This window comes from Typopeltis vanoorti, chromosome 2 (genome assembly GCF_054136105.1).
Source record: "Typopeltis vanoorti isolate ZY-2024b chromosome 2, IOZ_Tvanoo_1.0, whole genome shotgun sequence".
Taxonomy (NCBI): Eukaryota; Metazoa; Arthropoda; class Arachnida; order Uropygi; family Thelyphonidae; genus Typopeltis; species Typopeltis vanoorti.
The window spans coordinates 165,668,400-165,688,769 of record NC_143550.1 but is presented as its reverse complement, the minus strand read 5'-3'; the positions used below and the strand labels follow the sequence as shown (position 1 = coordinate 165,688,769).

Genomic DNA, 20,370 nt, shown 5'->3' with positions numbered 1-20,370 from the left:
AGTGTACCATAATCTCCTACTTTATATTTCCACATCCTTTAACTGGAATTTCCACGTTTTGCTACCACACTAAGTCATGACCTTATGATCACTTTCTCCTGGAGGTGATGTAGCCACCTTAGTTATGGACGAGTCCTGACCTTTCTCATATTCTGCTTCAAGTAATTGTCTCAGTAAGTGTGTAAATTCCATTTTCTTCCTCCCATGTGATCTTTTCTCCTTCCGATCTGTTTCTGAAGTTGAAGCCTTCCATAATAATAGACTTTCTTCATTGCATTAATCTGCTGATATCTTCCACATTATCCCTTGTGCTCCACAACCTACAGCAGCAACCAATTTTGTCCTATTGGTCTCTCTCTCACACCAGATTGACTTATTGATCAGACGATGACAAAAGAATTGTCATCTGACTCCTAATCTTGACTACAATTCATCATTAGCAGCTCCTCCTCCCCTCAATCCTGTCTACTCTATCCTCCTCAAATGCTAAATCCATCGCATTACATCCCTGTAACTGTAATCGGGTGTTAGCCAAGTCTCACTAATGCCTATATCTTTTGGTAGGGTTGCACTAACCAATGCCAAAAATTCTTCCCTCTTATTCCTGATGTGTCTAGCATTAATGTATAGAAACTGTAGCATCTCCTTGGATGCCCTAACCTCCTTTCAATTCTGAATTGACTACCTTCATTTGATATTGTTGCCTGAGAGACTAGTTAAATTTTTTGTTCATCATTTACACTCATTCTCTTCATGGATGCCTTCACACACACTCATCTGAGTCATCTGCCCTAATTGTTTTAGTTTTCTTGTCTTTGTTGCTTCAACACTCAGTAAATAAAGCTTTCTCCAGATATTTAACTCGGAATCGATTTTAAGTCCGGTCCATCAGCATTGTACAGATCTTCCTGTCCATCAACTCCTTATCATTTCTTCTGCACAATATTACCTATCATCATTCTTCTCAGTTTGCCTCTATCATTGCTTGGCAGTACACTTGTTGCACTTTTTCCTTTTCTTCTAACAACTGACATTCTCCCATATATAATATTTCTCACCTCTTTAAGTCGCTAGTTCCAGCCAAAACAATTCTTTCACCTTCCCTTTCTGCATTCTGATAGCATTACTAATATTAATTTTCATGCCATGGAAACAAGATTTTGTAGTGCTTTCATGAAGATTATTCTGATTTTTCTTTTGTTTTCGGACTTTTTTCCTCTCACAGCTGATCTCTTGCCATTTGTGTAGTCTTTCAATCTTGCACTTAGTCCTGTGAAGGACTACATGAAGTGCCCAGTTTCTTTATTCAGTCTTTCTGCTACTGCACTTTTAGTATTATCACTGATATTTACATTTTCAGTCTTGTATCAATGCTCTCTACTCTATCATGTAATTTGTTCTCTTCATATTCACTTTCAAAGCATTTATGCTTTCACCAGTTTTGCTCTCCTAACAAAAAAAAGTCTTGGCTACCATTTTGTTCTGCTATGCATAGGTGTCATACCAACAATTTACTGTAAAATGATTTATTTCCTTAAATATAAATAGCTGCCTATTTTGCACACTTATAATACAATAAATTCACTCAGTATTATTAGCAGAAATTGGGGGAAAAAAAATTGCTTATCTTTCTGCAGCATTACAAATTGACGTTCACCAAATATCCTCGAACCCATAATATAAATTAATCTAAGATGTCTGCTACTATATTCGTAGAGCAGAAATATCTTTCCCCATTTAAAGAAGTGGTTGGCCATAAATCCTGACCAAAGCAACCCAGGTTATGAGGCTGGTATATTATATCTGTTAATTTGCATGTGTTATAATGGCCAGTTTGGCTGTTTTGCAGGATGAAGAACCAGAATTTAGGGGAAGAAAATCCTTGCTACCTCCATGTGATGTCTTAACAAAAACTAAGCATCCACTATTTCTCTTAGTTGGTCTCCAAAAGATCATCATCATACGTATCAAGGATTTAGGCCTAGTATGGTCTGTTCCTTTTCCTATTGGCTTGTACTTTAAGGCTTGTTTTGGTAATCTTTCTGTTTTCATTCTTTGAACGTGTTCCATCCATGTTTATATTTCTTAAATTTTTCAATTACTGCTTCTTGGTTTAATTCTTTCATAATATCTTCGTTTCTTTTGTGATCAAATAGGGTATACTTTGCAGTTTTTCTCATAAACTTCATTTCTGCTGTTGTTAATCTTTGTTTGTCTTTTTGTTTTATTGTCCAGATTTCGCTTCCATACATTAAGACCGGTAGGGCTAATGTATTGTATACTTTTAGCTTGGTTTGTTTTTGAACTAGGTTTGGTTTAAATATAGAGTTAATTACTCCTGTTATTTTTAAATATTTTGCAATTTTTATGTTTATATCTTTTTCATTTTCATAAGTGATCATACATCCTAGGTAGTTAAATGAATTCACCTGTTCTAAGATCTTCTTATCTAATACTATTTTAGTTCTTGCTGGATCTTGTCCTTTAAAGGCCATAGTTTTTGATTTTTCTGTTGATATTATCATACCATAATCTTTGGATATCTCATTTAGATTTAAAATAGCTTTCTGTAAGTTATCTTCACAATTTGTAATTATTATTTGGTCATCCTCAAAGAGGAGAGTGTTTAAGTTAACTGTAGGTGAAAGTTTAATTCCTTGATGTAAATTTTTACTCCATTTTATTATTATTTCATTTAAGTAGATATTAAAAAGAGTTGCTGAGAGGGGACATCCCTGTCGGACCCCTTGGTTTATCTCTCTTGTATATGATAGCTCATGATTTAATCTTATTTGTATTTGATTATTTTCATATATACTTGTGACAGCTTTTAGGATATTATTTGGTATTTGTCTTTCTTTTAATATGTTAAATAATGTTTCTTTTAACTTTGTCAAATGCTTTTTCAAAGTCAATAAATGCAATATGTGTTTCTAAATTATATTCTCTTCTTTTCTCTATTATTAATTTTAGGCAGAAGGCTGGGTCTATACATGATCGTCCTTTTCTAAATCCATTTTGTACCTCTAGAATAAAGTTTTCGGAATATTTCATTAGTTAAGATTCTGCTGTATATTTTGTAACATGAATTTAGTATACTGATAACTCTATAGTTTTTCGGGTCATCTCTATTATCTTTCTTAAAGATAGGAATCACAATTGCTTTTTTCCATTCTATTGGGGCGATACTAGTTGAGTAAATTTTATTTAAAAATAATAAGTCTTCCTTTGAATCTTGTTCCTGCGTATTTATATAGTTCTGAACCTAGCTTATCTTCTCCAGGTGATTTTCCGTTTCTTGTTTCTTTCAGGCTGATTTCTAATTCTTCTTCAGTTATTTCCTTTTCATTTTCGTTAATTGTTTGCCAGTTGTCTTTTTGAAAATATTTGTCTGTCCACAGTTCTGTGTAGTAATTTAGAAATTCTTCTAATTTCAATTCAGTGTTTAATTTTATGTTTTCTTTGGTATCTGCATTTAGGTGTTTCAAAATCTTATATACATTGGGTCTTATTTTATATAAATCATGTTCTAAATTAGAAACAAATTTATTCCATGATTCTGTCTTTTTCTGACTTCTCTTTTAGCTATGGCTCTTATTCTTTTATATTCTATTTCATCTTCTAATCTTTTACTGCTTAACCATTTGTGATAGGCTTCTTTTTTCTTTTTGATTATTCCTTTGATTGTATCATCCCAGATCTTCAGTTTTTTCTTTTATTGAATTTTTTGGTCTTTCCTAAGCTTTCATTTGCTGCTGCATTTAGTATCGTTTTTATATTAAGCCATTCTATTTCTTCATTTTGTTTTATTTTATCTAGATACTGGTTAATTCTTTGTTCATATAGCCATTGTACATTTGTCATTCAATAGTCTACTTTTATAAACAAATGTTTCAATTTTTCTTTCTGTTCTTGTTACTTGTAGCCATTTTGGTGGTAATCTTAATTTTATTTTAAGAAGGAAGTGGTCACTGCTTATTTCATATCCTCTGTGAACTCTAACATCTAGTGAAAATTGTCTTTTCATTTAATATGAAGTAATCTAATATTGATTTCCATCCTCTTGCTGCTCAAGTATATTTATGTATGTCTTTATGTTTATAGAAGGAATTAATTATTTTTAGGTTATTATAAACTACAAAGTCGATCAATTTTTTACCATTTCTGTTTAAGAGTGTGTTCTCCATGTATTCCTATATTATTATTAATTTTTGTGTTTCCAATTCTTGCCTTTAAGTCTCCTGCTAAAATTATGTAATCATTTTTATTTATTTTATTATGTATGTTTTGTAGCTGATTATAAAAATCAATATTATCCTGTTCTCTTCCTTCTTCTGGGGTCTCCAAAAGATGACACTGCCAATAGGGGTGGGTTGTAGCTGTGAACATAAACACCAAAACTATGAAGCTATATAGATAAAATTGATTAAACCATGCATTCTACCTTATACAAAAGATGGGGAGGGGAAAACTTGACCTAAAATTCAATTTTTAAAATTGAAATTATTGTTATTCTTAGAATCTGCATATCTTTCATAGGACAATCTAAAACTTTTATTTAAAAAAAAAAAAAAACTGCCAAATTTTTGGGAGACTAATCTATGCTGCTTTTTGAAAGAGGTAAACAAAGCAAAAACGAAAATAGAATATGGAATTTCAATGTTAATATTTTGAATAACTTAAATGCCTGTTATCAGTAGGTGAAATGCTAGATTAAAACAATTTTTTTTTTCTCTTATTTAATAAGCTACCTAGTCTCATTGGGGGAAAAAAAAATCTTGACTCAAAATATAATTTGAATATGTATAGATGGTAAGTTTCTTCTTATCACTTCATCTGAAATCTGATGTTCATGCCTCGAGCAGCTACATGCTACTAATGTAACATAACTTGCCTTTTGCTGTGTGCAGCTGAACTATTATGAACAACCATAAACTTTATGTTTTGGATATCTTTATAAATTGTAACTTGAAACTTATGTTGGAAAGGCATTTTCTTTGGAATTTTTAAATATAAATTTTATACTTAAATATAACTTTAATCTAGATACTATTGGTACTTGTATTTTATTTTAAAGATCTACTTATGCAATTTTCTAACAGCACAATACATATCTAACTTTAAAACTTTGTTTCAGATTGCAGGAATAACCTTCATATCTGTAGGTGCTGTAGCCAAGACAAAAGGTAGTAATTATTTGGACTTCTTAGGAAGTGAATATGCCTCCCCATCGATTCTCTTAATTATTGTGGGAATTATTATGTTTGCATTGGCTTTTCTGGGATGTTGTGGAGCTGTCAAGGAGAACTACTGTATGTTGACTACGGTATGTTACTGATTTTACAAGATCTGCTTATTTACTTATTGTCTTAAAGTTAATCCTTTCATTGATACATTTAATTTTGTATATTAAGAAGTAAGTTCATGCATTTTTGCAGACGGTAGTTTTGTATTTAAAATTGACTTCTCTTGTTGAAAAGATGAATCAGGAAAAAGGGTCAGACATTAAATGTCTCAAATTGTCTTGTATAATGTCTAAAGGATATGCTCTTCCAAAAAAGAAAAATCTTAAGATAGTTTGTAATCATTACTTTTTTCTTTATTCTGTAGACTTAAAAAAAAAAAAAAAAAGCATGCCTAATAATTACAAACTGAACAAAAAATTAATAGATCACTACAGTCAAAGTTAAATAATGTATTTTTTTTTTTTATGTAGCATTTAGGGAATGAGAGAACCATCCACAGATTCCAAATTTCAATCTCATCATCTTCCTTCTCACACACTTTTTTTTTTTTTGGTGGTGGTGGTGGGGGGGGGGGGAGCATCAACTCAGATACTGAATAAAGAGGGATGGGTTGCTAGTGTGAGAGACTCAAGTGATGAAATTATATTCCTTAAAATAATAGTACATTTTGCATAATGCCAGTCGAAATCTTTAGTTCAATAAGAACCTGGCTGTTCCTTGCCAGAGAACTAGGACAAAAAGTAAAGTCAGATATTGAAATCTGCAATAGAAGGATTGAATAATTGGTGTAACAGATAAATGGAGTATGAACTTGCAGAAGAAATAAAGTACATTGATAATAAATTTTACTTTTCATGAGACTTTCATTTTAGCTCTTAAAGCTGACTGACTGGAATATATTGACAGAAAAAAAAATTGAACAAGAACCAAACCTTCGGTGACAAAATCTGAAGAAATTTTTTTTCAGCCAGTGAAGGATTTAGCAAAATTGTAAAGATAGAGAAATCTGAAAGGCCCAGACATTTGGATAAGGATGGAAAAGTTCTACCATTTTGTAATACTTGAAGTTAGAGTAGTCCTGAAAAAATATCAAATTCTTAGCAAATAAATCATGACCCTGGAAGGAATATAAAAATGTAACAAATCTAAGTATCCTTTCTTTTAGTGTTACTTGGTGATCAGCATTCATTTTATAAATTATGGATTTTACAGTTGTAAAATCCATACGCTGGCTGAAAAAAAAATTTCTTCACATTTTGTCACTGAAGGTTTGGTTCTTGTTCAATTTTTTTATTATTTTTTTTTTTCCAATATATTTCAGTCAGTCAGCTTTAAAAGTTATAACTTTATCTCAACATTTCGATCTTCATATCAAGATCATCATCTGGAGCATACACAATTATACTATACAAGCTGCATTACATTACAAACTGTAAGCTAGAGAAATAAAGATTTGATCACATGTTATTCTACTGGCATGACCTCTAGTGAAAAAAAAAAAAAATTGCATCAAGCTAGAATTTAAATATTCTTTCTTACAGATAGTTTTCTTTCAGTAACAGTGATGTCCTAAAAATAGGACATCACTGTTACTGAAAGAAAACTAAGTATGTGTAACAGATAAGTGAACAAATCATAAAACAAGTTATAACATATTGCAAATGTCAATTCTGAGTTATTTAAAAAGCTTAGAAATAAATAAGTACTATAAAACAAAATTAGAGTTATGAATATGTGGAGTAAATTATTTTGAAAGATTTCTGAATGGAAAAAAAAAAAAGCAGTGACAGAGGTAAAAAAAAAAAAAAAATTAGAATATTACAAATTTAGCAAATCATACACACAAAAGAAATACTGTTGGTGAGGGATGGTAGATGTTCAGATCATGCATTCAAATTGTAATGTATCTGCATTGCTTCGTTTTTTGTGTGTGCATACAGCCAAATTTGGTTTTTCATGGTGAAGATATAACATGCAAAGCAAAACATTATGCAAGTTGAAACTTTGACTAGAGAATTAGACAGTCTGGCCTTTCTTAAAAGATGTTTGGATATAGAAATCTTATTCATTTGTATGAAATTTAAAGTCAAATATAAAAAGGCCCTCCATATCTACAAATATGCCATTTTTTTTTTCTCTATGAGACCAGATTGCAGCTACCAACATAACCATCAGCTAATTCAGTTGGATCTCTTGGCTATCAGGCCATCCCAAAAGTAATATTTTTTATACTGTACTTGTTCAGATGTGTCTCAGCTTGTCTAAAAAAGCTTTTTAAAGCTTTATAAGTACTGCTAAGCCTCATTCTAAGGAATTCCACCTTGCAAGAACATTATACATAGGTTATTTCAATAACCTTTTATTATTGTGGAGTCCACCAAAGAGCACATCCTTCTTTGAGTTCAAAAAAGGCAACAATGGGGGGAAAAAAAAAGTGTATGATGTTTTGAATGTGCAAAAGTGCCATTGATGGTTCCAAAATTTTCAACAAGGGGACTTTAGCTTGAAAGACTTCCCTTGTTCTGGGCACCTTGTCTCTCTCAATAATGCTATGCTGGAAGCTGCTATTGCAAGAAATGCCAATGCAACTGTTAACAATTTAGCAAAAGATCTTAATTCATCATCATCAACCATCCATTGACATTTGCAAGAACTTGTAATAGTATCTAAGCTCAGCAACTGTGTTTCTCATGAATTGACGAACAACAATTGAAGAGAGTGTGTCAACATCTGCACTGCTTTTCATTCTTGATTCAATCTGTTTGAGTTATATAGTCACCAGTGATGAAAAGTGGATACTTTATAAAATATTAAGTGCTTAATGCAGTGGGTTCATTCAGGGGAGCAGGCTAAACCTCAACCAGAACAAGACCTTCATCCTCAGAAGGTTTTATTAAACATTTGGTGGGATATGGCTGGTATTATACACTTTGCACTTTTGCCACAAAACTAAACAATCGCAGCTGAAGTATATTGTGAACTATCAAATGAATGAAAAATGGAAAGAAAAGAGATGTTCTCTGGTCACTAGAAAGTTTTTTCACCATGATAATGCATGCCCTCAGTGCAAGAACCACATGTACCAAGATTGAGGAACTCAGCTGGAAAAAGCTTCCATATTCTCCTGATTTTACACCTTCAGATTATCACTTATTTCGAAGTTTTCAACATTTCATTAATGAAACAATAAGATGCATTACAGGCACTAAAATTGAGCCTATGTGACTTGCCTCCAAACCTTCTGATTTCTATAGAAATGGCATTATGAAACTTACACAATGTTTCAAGAGCATTATTGATTCAAAATGGAAAATATATATTTCATTAAATTAGCAAGTGATTTTACTTTTATATATATCCTTTCAAAACTTAATGCTAAAAGTGACATTTACTTTCAGGATGACCTGATATTCTGAACTCTATATCATTCTCTTTAATATTTCAGTTCAGTAGCTTCTACTCAAAAGTGTTTTTTTTTTTTTTAAATTAAACTGAACTCATCAAAAAATCTTTTGGATTCTAAACTTGCACCTCTAGTTCAGTCTCTTTATGCATGTAGTTAACATGTCTAAAAGATTTAGTGATGCTGCCATCAGTATCCTAAGACATGGACATAATTTTGCTGTTGCTCTGAATCAAGTACAGGAACTAGACATTCAGCATTGAATGTGGTATCCATAACCTAGCTCCAGAAATAGCTAGCAATATTAAGCTTCATGTTACCGTTCTTTCTGGATCTTTGCCTTCAGAAAAGAAACAGCAAGATGATAACTGTGTCCTGAAGAAGCTTTACAAAGATAGTGTAGTCATCACCAGATCTGATAAGGGGAGTGTTACTCATTTGTAATACTAGTGAATACAATAGAAAAATGGATATCATTCTCAGACTGCTTGTTTTAGACCTATGGATTATGATCAAAATTTGAAATCATAAAATTAAAGTCAGCTCAAAAAGATTTCTTCTTGGTCTCCTGAAATTGCAAACACTCAAACCCTTCAGTTTGCATCCTTTCTCATATATCATCCAAAAATACACAAATACAATTCTCATCCCCTAAGACCTATAGTAGATGCTAAAGATTCTCCATGCTATAAATTAGCAGAATGGTTAACAAGTGCTCTTACCTCTCCTCATTGCTCATGCCACTTTTTATATAAAAAGCTATCCTTTTAAAACTTCTGTTGTGCATTTTTAGCATTAATAATACAGATACTTAGCTTTGTCACCTCATGGTTACTAGTATCTGTTTAAATGATGCCTTAGTGATTAATTTTTTTTCCTTCCTGATATTGCTAATCTATATTTCATTTGTTATTCATTCTGGATCTAATCTTCTCTGATATAAGAGGATCATTAAAACACTAACCAATAGCACCTATAACCTTTTTTGTTCTAATGGTCCTCTTATAGCAGAACTTAATCAAATAACACCACACCTTATCTAATGGTTATAGTTCTCACAGCATCAAAAAAAAAAAAAAAAAAAAACTGCTCTCAGAAAAATTTTTAGCATTGCTATCATCTAGTAAACTAGTAATGCTATCAGCAGTACTAGTTTCTGCAAACAGCAGATTAATTTGGATCAAAGTTGCTATGATAAAGCTCTTTTCTGTTATATCTAATCTTCTCTGATATATTCTTAATGCTAACAATATTTTTAATAAATTGCTTCCATGTACTCATGGAACTTGACTGACAGCAGGCATGATTTATAGGGATAGATTGAGGGTTATAGTATTTTCAGAGGGGATGGAATAAGACAAGGATAAGGTACTGTTGCTGAAGATAAATTGCAATTAAGACAGTTATATGGATGATATTTAATTTGAAAAAATTAAATGATAGGAGCAAGATTGAAACAAGGTTATTAGCTGCTAGAGGCCAGAGTTTAAGGAATGTGGACAATATGCATCAGCCAGTTGCAGGTTGAGTAATTATGAGATCTTTCTAAATAGACAGATTGGAAGAAAGATCACATGTCAGAATGGAAATGGAATTTTATTTACCTATTAAGATATTACTTAAAACAGCATGTGATGAATGGGACTAGAGGTTTGAGAGGTTCAGAAGATTGGTCCATAACTAATGTAGCCACATTGTCTATAATTGGGAAGAGTAATCATGTAGTATTAAACTACAAGATGAATGACTATGACACACTTAGGTAGTTTGAAGCAAGGTCATGACATAAGATTTTGCAAAGAGAAAATGTTCAAAGTGTATATAAAGAAGCAATATAAGACCTGTATATACTTAATGTCAGGAATAGAAATAGTTACCATATGTCTATTTAGTATGAATTTTTGTTTTAAATACCCTGTCCGTACTGTACTATACATTTGGTAAAATGTCTTTTGTATAAAATGTAACAGGAAAAATAAAATTTTTGTTACATAGAAATAGGAGAATCAACTGATCCAATTTTTATAAATGTTTCTTCTCCCTATTCCTACAGTTTCAGTTGTATTATACCATGTATTTGGTGTTATGCATGGTCATATTGTGAATATTCACATAGAATACATTACGTTGGCAATTGATCTAATTTTATAGGTATTTAAAATCGGTGATTTCAAAAGAAAACCTTCATAAAAGAAAGTGTCATTTTAATAGAGAATTACAAAGTGAATTTAAATTTCTGAAGCCAGAACCAGAGAATGAAGAGTTGCACTGCATTTTGTTCTTTTTGCAACAGTAAATTTTCTCTTGGATTTGGTGGCTGGTGTGACATTGTTAAGATTCTTGATGCATGTTTCAAAAACAAACGGCTGAAATCCGACAATTATACTCGTGCAGCTAAATAAGTTTTAAATCATGCGACTGCCAGTCAAAACTTATTTCAAAACTTTAAGATTCAAAATATTCCAGTGCCAGAGCAAACAGAGGCCATTAGCTAATAAAGTGATTGCAGCTTTTGTAATGGATAAAGTACAAAATTAATTAAATAGTGACATTTTGTTGCTATATCTGTAGATGCCCTAACAGACTAGATATGAAACTTGTACCCATCTTAACTAGAATATTTGTTCTGCACTTTGTAGTTAAAGTGCGACTGATAGAATTTGATTTCACAGGAGAGACGGCAGATATTTTATCCTAACGCATGACTATAACTCTTAAATTTTATTTTCTATACCAAAACTTTATCATACTGTGCAAATAACACAAATACAAATTTTGGGGGTAATGGCAAGGTAGGGCAAAACTAATGTTCATATAAAGTTACAACAAGAAATGGGCAGAAAACTTTTAGGAATTGGGTGCTGTTCTCATTGTTCACAACTGCTTTTTTATATAGAAATGATTGTAATTAACCACCTTGCCGTCCATTATGGATAAAATATGCATCCTCATGTGCTTCGTATCCATCATATATTTCAATGTGATATCAATGGTATTACAATTTTAATTCCACTTTGCATCCATGATAACCTTGACGTCTATAGACGTCTTGGCCAGTAGTGTGGTTAAAATATACAAGCATTTTTATAGTAAGAATAGAAAAACTTAAATAATTTTGAGTTTGCAGACATTGAGTACAAAAAATTATTGTTGCACAGTACTATAACATTAAGTTCGCTACCTGCTCTGCAAAGGATTCTTTTGATTTGGGCAGTATTGAAATCTTACTTCCTTTCACAGTGAAAATTCTTGCCTTAAACTAAGTGAACTTTTTTGAAAATCCACTCAGTGAATTATTAGCTTTATTTGTTCATGGCAGGTCTTCAAATTTTTCAAGAATCTGTTTCAACTTTTGAAAAAAAAAAAAAAAATGAAATTTCACCTATAAGTAGCTTTGAAGTATAAGGAATTGAAAGTAAAATTAATAGCCAAAAGAGAGATGTTCATACCCAGCTTTGCAAGCAAAGCTGTTTCTATATGCCAATGAAGGAGATATAAAGATTTTGAAAAGCATATCTTGAATTTTTATAAGATGCGTATCTCTTATTTAGAAATGTGAGAAAGTAGTGTTGAAGGTACAGAGCAGTTTTCTCAGATACAATTAAGTTGGGATTTTGAGCGTCATTGGCCAGATGAAGTATCTGCAGAATTTGTTAATTCCATAGCTCCTTCCAAATAAACAGTTGTTGACAGAGACAAACTTGTTGATAAGGTTTCAATTATAAAAAATACTATAAGACCAAAGTAAAATTGAGAAAAACAAGCAATCAGATGGGGAAAAATATCTAGAAGAATATGAAAGGTCACATAGTGTTGTTAGTTTATGGGTTGAGTTATTCAAAATGATTAAAACAAATGAGAGTGAATGTAAAAACTTTGAAAAGCTGATGGAGTTCATCTTTCGCTTGCTGGGATCAACAGTGGCAGTTGACATTTTTATTTTTTCCTTTGAACAATGTTTGGTCTGCTGATCAAAACAGTTATTGGAATTCAAGGAATAAAATTTAAATAATTACAATTTTAAGAAACATGTGAATTGGAAGTTATCCTAAATAACTCCTCAAAATTGAGTTTAAGGTAGTTGTTTTTGCTGAGGTTAAGATTGTGAATGTGTGCTTTGCAGAAGAAAATAATTTTTACATAGGTCTTTAGTTTTATTCCATTGAATTCTGTGGTTAGTTGATAAGGTATGGCTATGTACACAAGATTAATGAATCTGATTAGAATGACCAGTATACCCATAGTAGCGAAGAGTGCACAAACAGCATATCCTATAAACTATACAATAAGAATGAGAAGGATATTTGTCTTTGGGAGAGAAGAGTAAGAAATTTCTTTACAAACTAGTTGGAAAGAGATTTGGCAAGCCAATCTGGCAAAGTAGTCTTCCAGTTTGTTTTGTGTTCCTTTTTAACATACAGAACAAATTTTAAGGAATGCCTCTAGAAAGATTAGGATGAAGGCCATAATTTTGATTATTTTTGCATTATAACTAGAGGTTGAAAGTAGCTTTGATAATTGAGTTATTATTTAAGAGAAGCAGTTGAACAAATCTGATAGGTGGTGATGTGAAGCAGTATTAATGTGTTATCAGTATGAGTTGGTTTTGTCAATAAAGAGAACTGCAGATTTATTTAAGAGAGAATGAGACTGTCCTGAAAAGGAAGGCAGTTATCTTCTATTTCAAGAGTACATCTAATTCTTAGGATTACTGAATTTTCTCTAGAAATTCTTGGAGATCAGGCAAGAGTTCCATAGCAGAAATATCAACATATCTGTACAAAATGGATGGCTTAAATGAAAAAACATTGAATGTTGTTCAAAATGTTTGATAAAATAACTGGCTACAACAGGGAAATAGATCCAGAATCTTTTCCTTCTATCTGCTTATACAGTTTTTGACAACTGAAGTATCTTGAATTAATGACAAAATAGTTTTATAATATCTTTTACATCTTTAATTTATAATATTTACATTTATAATATCAATCACTTTTACATTAATGAAATATTAATACAGTGGAACACCTTAAACAATCAAGGTATAGAAATTTCCCAGAATAACAAAATAAATACACTATTTTTTCAGATGATCAGGTAATAATATCAGATAAGGAAGACAATTTACAAAGAGCAATATATAATTTAAACCTTATAGTAGAACAATTTTAATGTTAAATCTGGTGTGAGACAAGGATGTACATTATCCTCTCTGTTATTCATGATCTATATAGATCACATTATGAAGAAAAGTGGTATTAAACATGATATCAAAATTGGAGATGTTAATGTCAGCTCTTTTGCTTTATGCAGATGATGTTATACTTCTAAATAAATCTGCTACAAGTCTGCAAGATTCTCTGACTAAATTGAATAGCTGTTGTAATAGATATGGTATGAAGGTCAGCAATAAAAAGACAATGAAAATAGGCAGAATCATTGAAAATGTCAACTGTGTTGTGAATGGAGAACCTATAGAACAAGTGAAACATTTCAGCTACTTAGGCACGATTTTTACTGAAGATGGTAAATTAAATATAGAAATAGACAACAGAATCAGCAAAGCTGGTATGGTAGGAAATCAATTGAATAAATTCATATGGAATAAGGGAGAAATTAGTCGGAACATTAAATTGTCTATATACAAGACAGTGTTCAAACCAGTTTTAACTTATGGATCTAAGAGCTGGGTCAGAAGTAAAACACTTGACCAAAGACTAGAAACCACAGATATGAGAGTCCTGAGAAAGATTAGAGGCGTGAGCAGATGGCATCAATGGCAATATCATATTAAAAACGAGAATATTAGAAAAGAACTTGACATTGTCAACATCCAGGAATGCATTAGCGGAGCTAATCTCAGGTGGTATGGTCATTTAATCAGAATGGGCGAAGAAAGATTAGCAAAACAAGTGTTCTTGGCAAGGTTGGCAGGAAAATGACCCAGAGGAAGACCAAGATATAGGTGGATTGATACGGTACAAAGTGCCTTAGATGATAGAAATATAAGATTTGACAATGTTGGAGTCTTGATAAGTAACAGACTGATTTGGAGGAAAATTGTAGATAGGAAATTAGTAATGATGCAATTTTTTTCATGTGGTACTATCATATCCTGTATACCCCTTGAAGGTACATGGCAGGAATTTGATGATGATATAGTAGAACAGTTCGGAATGAAAATTTCATTAGATAAAACTAAAACAATGGCATTTTGTGGACAAACTCCAGTTAGAAGCAAAATAGTTAATGATAAAATAAGAGAACAGATAAATACTTTCAGTTATGTTGGGAGATTATTTTCCACTTGGTTAGACTATAATAAATTTTTAGTTTAATCCTTTATTCAAGTGTAAGCAAACAAAGTTTGCACCTGAAATATCTTCAGGACTGAGGCAACTTGTAGTAAAGGTGGACCAAGCTTTCATCACTCCTTGTCTCAGTACTCCCATAATGCAAAGCACATCTCCCTGCAGACATGTATAATGCTATGCATTAAGGAAAGGGCCACTTTCCACTTCCCAGACCGGTTTTGACTCCTATTGCGGTCTCGTCATTGGGAGCCAGACCCCGAAGGGCCTTACTAAGGCAGAAGCAATGGAGAGGTCATATTTAACTATATGAGTTGCCAAAAGGTGTATATAGTTCGCCCACCATTTCTAGATCCCTTGTTGGATTTGTGCCAAGAATAGTCGATTCATGCTGAAGGGGAGAAAGAAATGAAGGATGCACGTGATTTCGCCAACATGCGAAATCACGTGCTTTCTTGTCTGTCGCTGTACTAGTACTAGCTTGATTTTTGTTGTTCTCTTTTTGCATTATTTTTTATTATTAATTTGTATGATGGATCCAGTACAGTCAACAAGTTCTATTGTTACACGTTTCAGTAGCTCTTGCAAAAGAATATTGAATAATGTGCTGACATTCTGCGAAAAAGAATTGTCAGAAGGCCGTCTTCTTGTTCCCCTTTCTCAAGTCATAAAACGTGCAAGTGCAATTGCGGGCGTATCGGGGTCGACTATTAAAAGAATTCGTAGGGAATCAAAAGGTGAAGGTAAGCCAAAATTTAAATCTCCTAAAAAAAGGCGCCAGAGTAAAACCATCGAAACCGTAGCTTTGAATGATTTTGATGTAGACATTATAAGAAGAGCTATTCACGAATTTTACGTATTCGAGAAAAGAGTGCCAACTGTTCCGAAATTGATTCTTGTGCTTAAAGAAAAAATTAATTTTCCTTGGAAAAGAGAAACTTTAAGGAAAATACTTCATGAAATCGGATTTTGTTTTAAAAAGTCCCAGAATAAAAGGAAACTTATCATGGAGCGAAGTGACATTGTTTTATGTAGAACGTAGTATTTGCACGTATTAACACTCTACGTACATTTTTCCAACTGTTATACAAGCAAAATAGTTACACTTTAAAAACAATGTTCGTAAAAGAAAAGCTAAATTTTCCGATCTGTAATAATAAACAAACTCAGTTTGTTTATTATTACCTCCCAGAAGACAGACTGATTACCCTATTATCGGAATGGATTCTCCTTTTTCTGACATGCGCAGTAGTTTCGAGGGACCTCAAATCGGTGGGCGAACTATACCACCTTATTAAATTACTCTGGATTTTGCTTATACTTGGATAAAGGATTAAACTAAACTTTCAGTTATCTTGGATGTGAAATATCATATGAAGGAGAAAAAGACATAAAATTAAAAACTTCAAAATTTTTACAGATTATTGGCCTGATAAATAGAACACTCAACCCAAATATAGTACAAAAGGAAACATGCTTGAAAATATACAATACTTTAGCATTGTATATTTTCAAGCATATATTTTTAGCAGTGCCCACATTATTATATGGCATTGAAATTTTGGCAATAAACAAAGAATAAAAACAAGTGAAACGAGAACTACAAAATACACATTATTAGATCAAAAAAGAATGAAGACATTTTAAAAGAACTAAAAACAAAATCAATAGAAGAAAAACTAAACAATTATAAACAAATGGATTGAACATATAAACCAAATGGCCAACACCCGACATCCTAAACAAATACTAAAATATAAGCGTAATTAGTGTTATGATGATAATTTTTAAGCCTTCTGTTAGAGGGAAGGCTGAATAAAGCTATCCCTGGAAATTGAATGTAGTGTTGTCAGCAGTATTGCAAGTTGATGCTATTTGGATGCTGCATGTTAAATCCGCAAACATTGTATTTAAACAATTCTGTGACTTGATTAAAATTAATATTTTCTTATTGTACTTATTAAAATCTATATGAGACTATATATTCTTCATACATGAAACATTCTTTTATCTAAGTATAAGCAAACAGTTTACATGTGAAGTATCTTTACAACTAGTAAAGTTGTAAGTATCCCATAATGCAGAGCACACATCCTTTTGGATGTATAAGTTTTATATATATATATCGCACACACACACACATATATTCAAGTAGCCTATTCACAAAGATACTTCACATGCACACTGATTGCTTAAAGGATTTAACAAGAATATAATTTCTTGGGAACTTTGATTTAATTATAACCAACTGAAAGAGCTTGTTACAACTATCTCCAATTCATAGCATTTTCATAGATCCAACAACTTTTCCGCTACTTGTATATGGGGAAATATGACCTATATACTTTAACCCTGTTATCTCTTGTAATTTGTTTTATAGTTAAGCCACAAGTAAACTTTTTTAAAGATTACTTCTTCCAGAGAAGATGAGGATTATGAATAAGCCTAATCAGTTCTTACAGGCTATGTAGAAATCTTTAGTTATTTAGTGTTGGACTGAAGTTGCTTAATTATACTGCTCAAAACAAAAGGGGATATTTTGGTTTTCTTTTAAATTATAAAGTTATAAAAATAATTTACAAATGTAACACAATTTGTAATAAATATCGATTATTTAAATGTTTCATCAATTACACCCTATCCATAAGTAAGAAATATTTATTTTGTAGTAATTTATAATTATCTGACAAACTAATATGCTCTGTTTTGAGCATTTAATTATTTTAATTACTTGCCATTCAGCTCTAATGGATTGTGGTTGGGATAAGGTTTTTTAACATAAACTGTAAACCAAACATGTAATATTTTCAAGTGACTTAAGGCTTCTAACGAATGATGCTGTAATATTGCAACCATATGTTGAAATTCAAATCCCACATTCCCTATAGTGGGATTTGAACCTACAGCCTATATAAAAATCAAGTTTTGGATAGGTGTGAAGGTGAAAATTGTGAAATTTTTACAACTTTAATTGCAGTGTTTGGGTATTGATTTTTGATACTTGCCAAAATGCATGAACACAAAACTGACAGATGACACCAAAGAATTTAAGTATATGCATAAAAGGCTACAAAATAGTTGCATGCATATGCCTAATTGCATACTATTACCAGCTTCCTCATTCATGTTTTTAGCTTGTGTTACTGTGCTCTTTGAAAGTATATATAAGAAAGTGTTCCAGAGAACAGAAGCAAATATATTGGGGAAAGGGTCTTGTGCATTTGCACAAGAATCTTTTCCCAATTGAACATCTTAAAGAATGTTGGATATCTGCTTCTCATATTATAGGCTTAAAAGTAGGTTGTTTCAGTGAAACAGCACACCTGCTAATACCTATAAGGAAATACCTAAGAATTTAAGTACCTGTACTTAAATTCTTAGGTATTTCTATTAAGGTAGAAACAGTGAGATAGTGGTTGAAGTGAGTTGGTTGAGAGAAAGAAAAGTAAGCCAATCTATTCTCTAGTTAGCAACAAATTTTAGGAAGATTTTTGATGGAATTAAGATCTGTTATGCAACTTATAGCTTTTACAATGTTTTTAGTATGTTTATAATATAAAGTTCCTAAATTTTTTGTACAAATTCTAGTTGATAAGAATAATCTATTATATAATTTGTTTTGATAGCAGTCTTCAGTTAAGACCAGTGCTAATCACTTTCTCTTCTCTTAGCTTCATAATTGACCAGTTTTGGTTGGTCAAGAAAATTAACAGCACAGAATCCTGTCTGTGCTGTTAATTCACAGTAGACCATAATTCTGTTGCAATTTTCTATATCTAGAGTAACTTTGCGTTTTTAGAAAGATGTAGCCATGTCCATAGATACAGATGCACTCATTCTCACATCAAGCCAGTAATTCTTAACCACTTTCCTGAGGGGGGGGGGGAATGGCCCTGATTTGGTTTTTGGGGCTCCTCATCTCTATTATAAAAAAAAAAAAAAAAATTGATAGAATTGCCAATATCTGCTTAAGCAGATATTGGCAGTTAAAGGACATTATAAATCTACCATTACACCATGCTACAGATTGTTCTAAACACTCGGCAAATAATAGAATGGGAAGTATGTTACTTCCCATTAGTTTAACAAGTTTAAACCTTTCTTGTTTGGAATACAGGCTGTTTAAAACTAAACCAATCTAAGTGTATAGACATCCTTAGGTTTTACTCTAGATATAGAAAATTGCAACAGAATTATGGTCTACTGTGAAGTAACAGCACAGACAGGATTCTGTGCTGTTAATTTTGTTGACCAACCAAAACTGGTCAATTATGAAGCTAAGAGAAGAGAAAGTGATTAGCACTGGTCTTAACTGAAGACTGCTATCAAAACAAATTATGCATCTGGCCTTTGTATTTAATTTTCTGTCTGTGTGTGAGATTAGTTTGCACTTTATCCTTTATAACAGAAGATTAAAATGTTTCTACTGTTAGGATGTTTGAATGCTTTAGTTAGGATGTTTGGATGTTTGAATGCTTTGAATGTCTAAAATAGGATTCTTCATTTGAGGAACTTCAGGTAATACAGATTTTTTTATAACAGTAGTCATTCTGTATACTTAACTTCTTTACCTTTCATGGATGAGATTGAGGCTAAATGGCAAACAGTGCATTCATTCATGTCTAGGTTTCTGGAAGACTGAGATTTGCAAGCTAGCAGTATTTAAAGGCATATGAGATGCAAGTTTTTCGGAAATACAGGTATTTCTAAAGTGCCTTTTTAATAATGCTATCTTGAGCTCCAAAAACATCAGATTGTGAATAATTCAGGTAGTAAATTTATTTTTATTTGTGTAATGTAATTTTTTTGTTCCAGAAATTTTTGACATGAATAACAAATTGAATTTTTTGAGAAGTTGTTAATGCTTTTGTTCTCTAAATGCTCTATATAAAAACAAGCAAATGGATGGGAGAAGAAACTCATTGTGGTTGTTTTGGCAGATTCTTTTTCATGTAAAGTAATCTGTATATAACATAAATTTGAATAATTCAGAAGTTGTAGCTAGTTTTTAAGAGTGGTATCCCTTATCTCTAAGACTAGCTACATATGGAATTACCCAGGGTACACCAAGTATCCACAGCTGCAGCCTTTCCTTCTTTGGCTAAACAGGCAGGACAGCTAACATTGAGGATCACGGTACGAAGACTACATCTAATTCACCACTACAACTGCTCAGGTTTAGCAGACCATGCCTTATATTCCAACTACAGAATCTGTTAGAAAAACGGCTGCCTTACTTCACTGAATCAAGAAATGACTCCTTGGAATCTGTTTCAGCTCTTGCCAATTATCCCTTTCTCAACAAATATGCTTGTATCAAGCTGTTACTTATCTGGGAAACTTATCCACAGGCAATGCCCAACAGTTGAGAACATAACTCAATAGAGGATGCTATTTAGGACTGTAGGCC

The 20,370-nt window shown here is 32.1% G+C and overlaps 1 protein-coding gene across 1 annotated transcript in view; it reads left to right on the top strand.

The window, feature by feature from the left end:
• LOC150109616 (CD63 antigen-like) overlaps positions 1 to 20,370 on the top strand; it is a 78,013-nt gene that overhangs the window by 8,546 nt on the left and 49,097 nt on the right. The window contains exon 2 of the mRNA XM_090413831.1: positions 5,138 to 5,326. Coding sequence (XP_090269957.1) covers positions 5,138 to 5,326 — 189 coding nt within the window. The remainder of the gene's footprint in view (positions 1 to 5,137; positions 5,327 to 20,370) is intronic.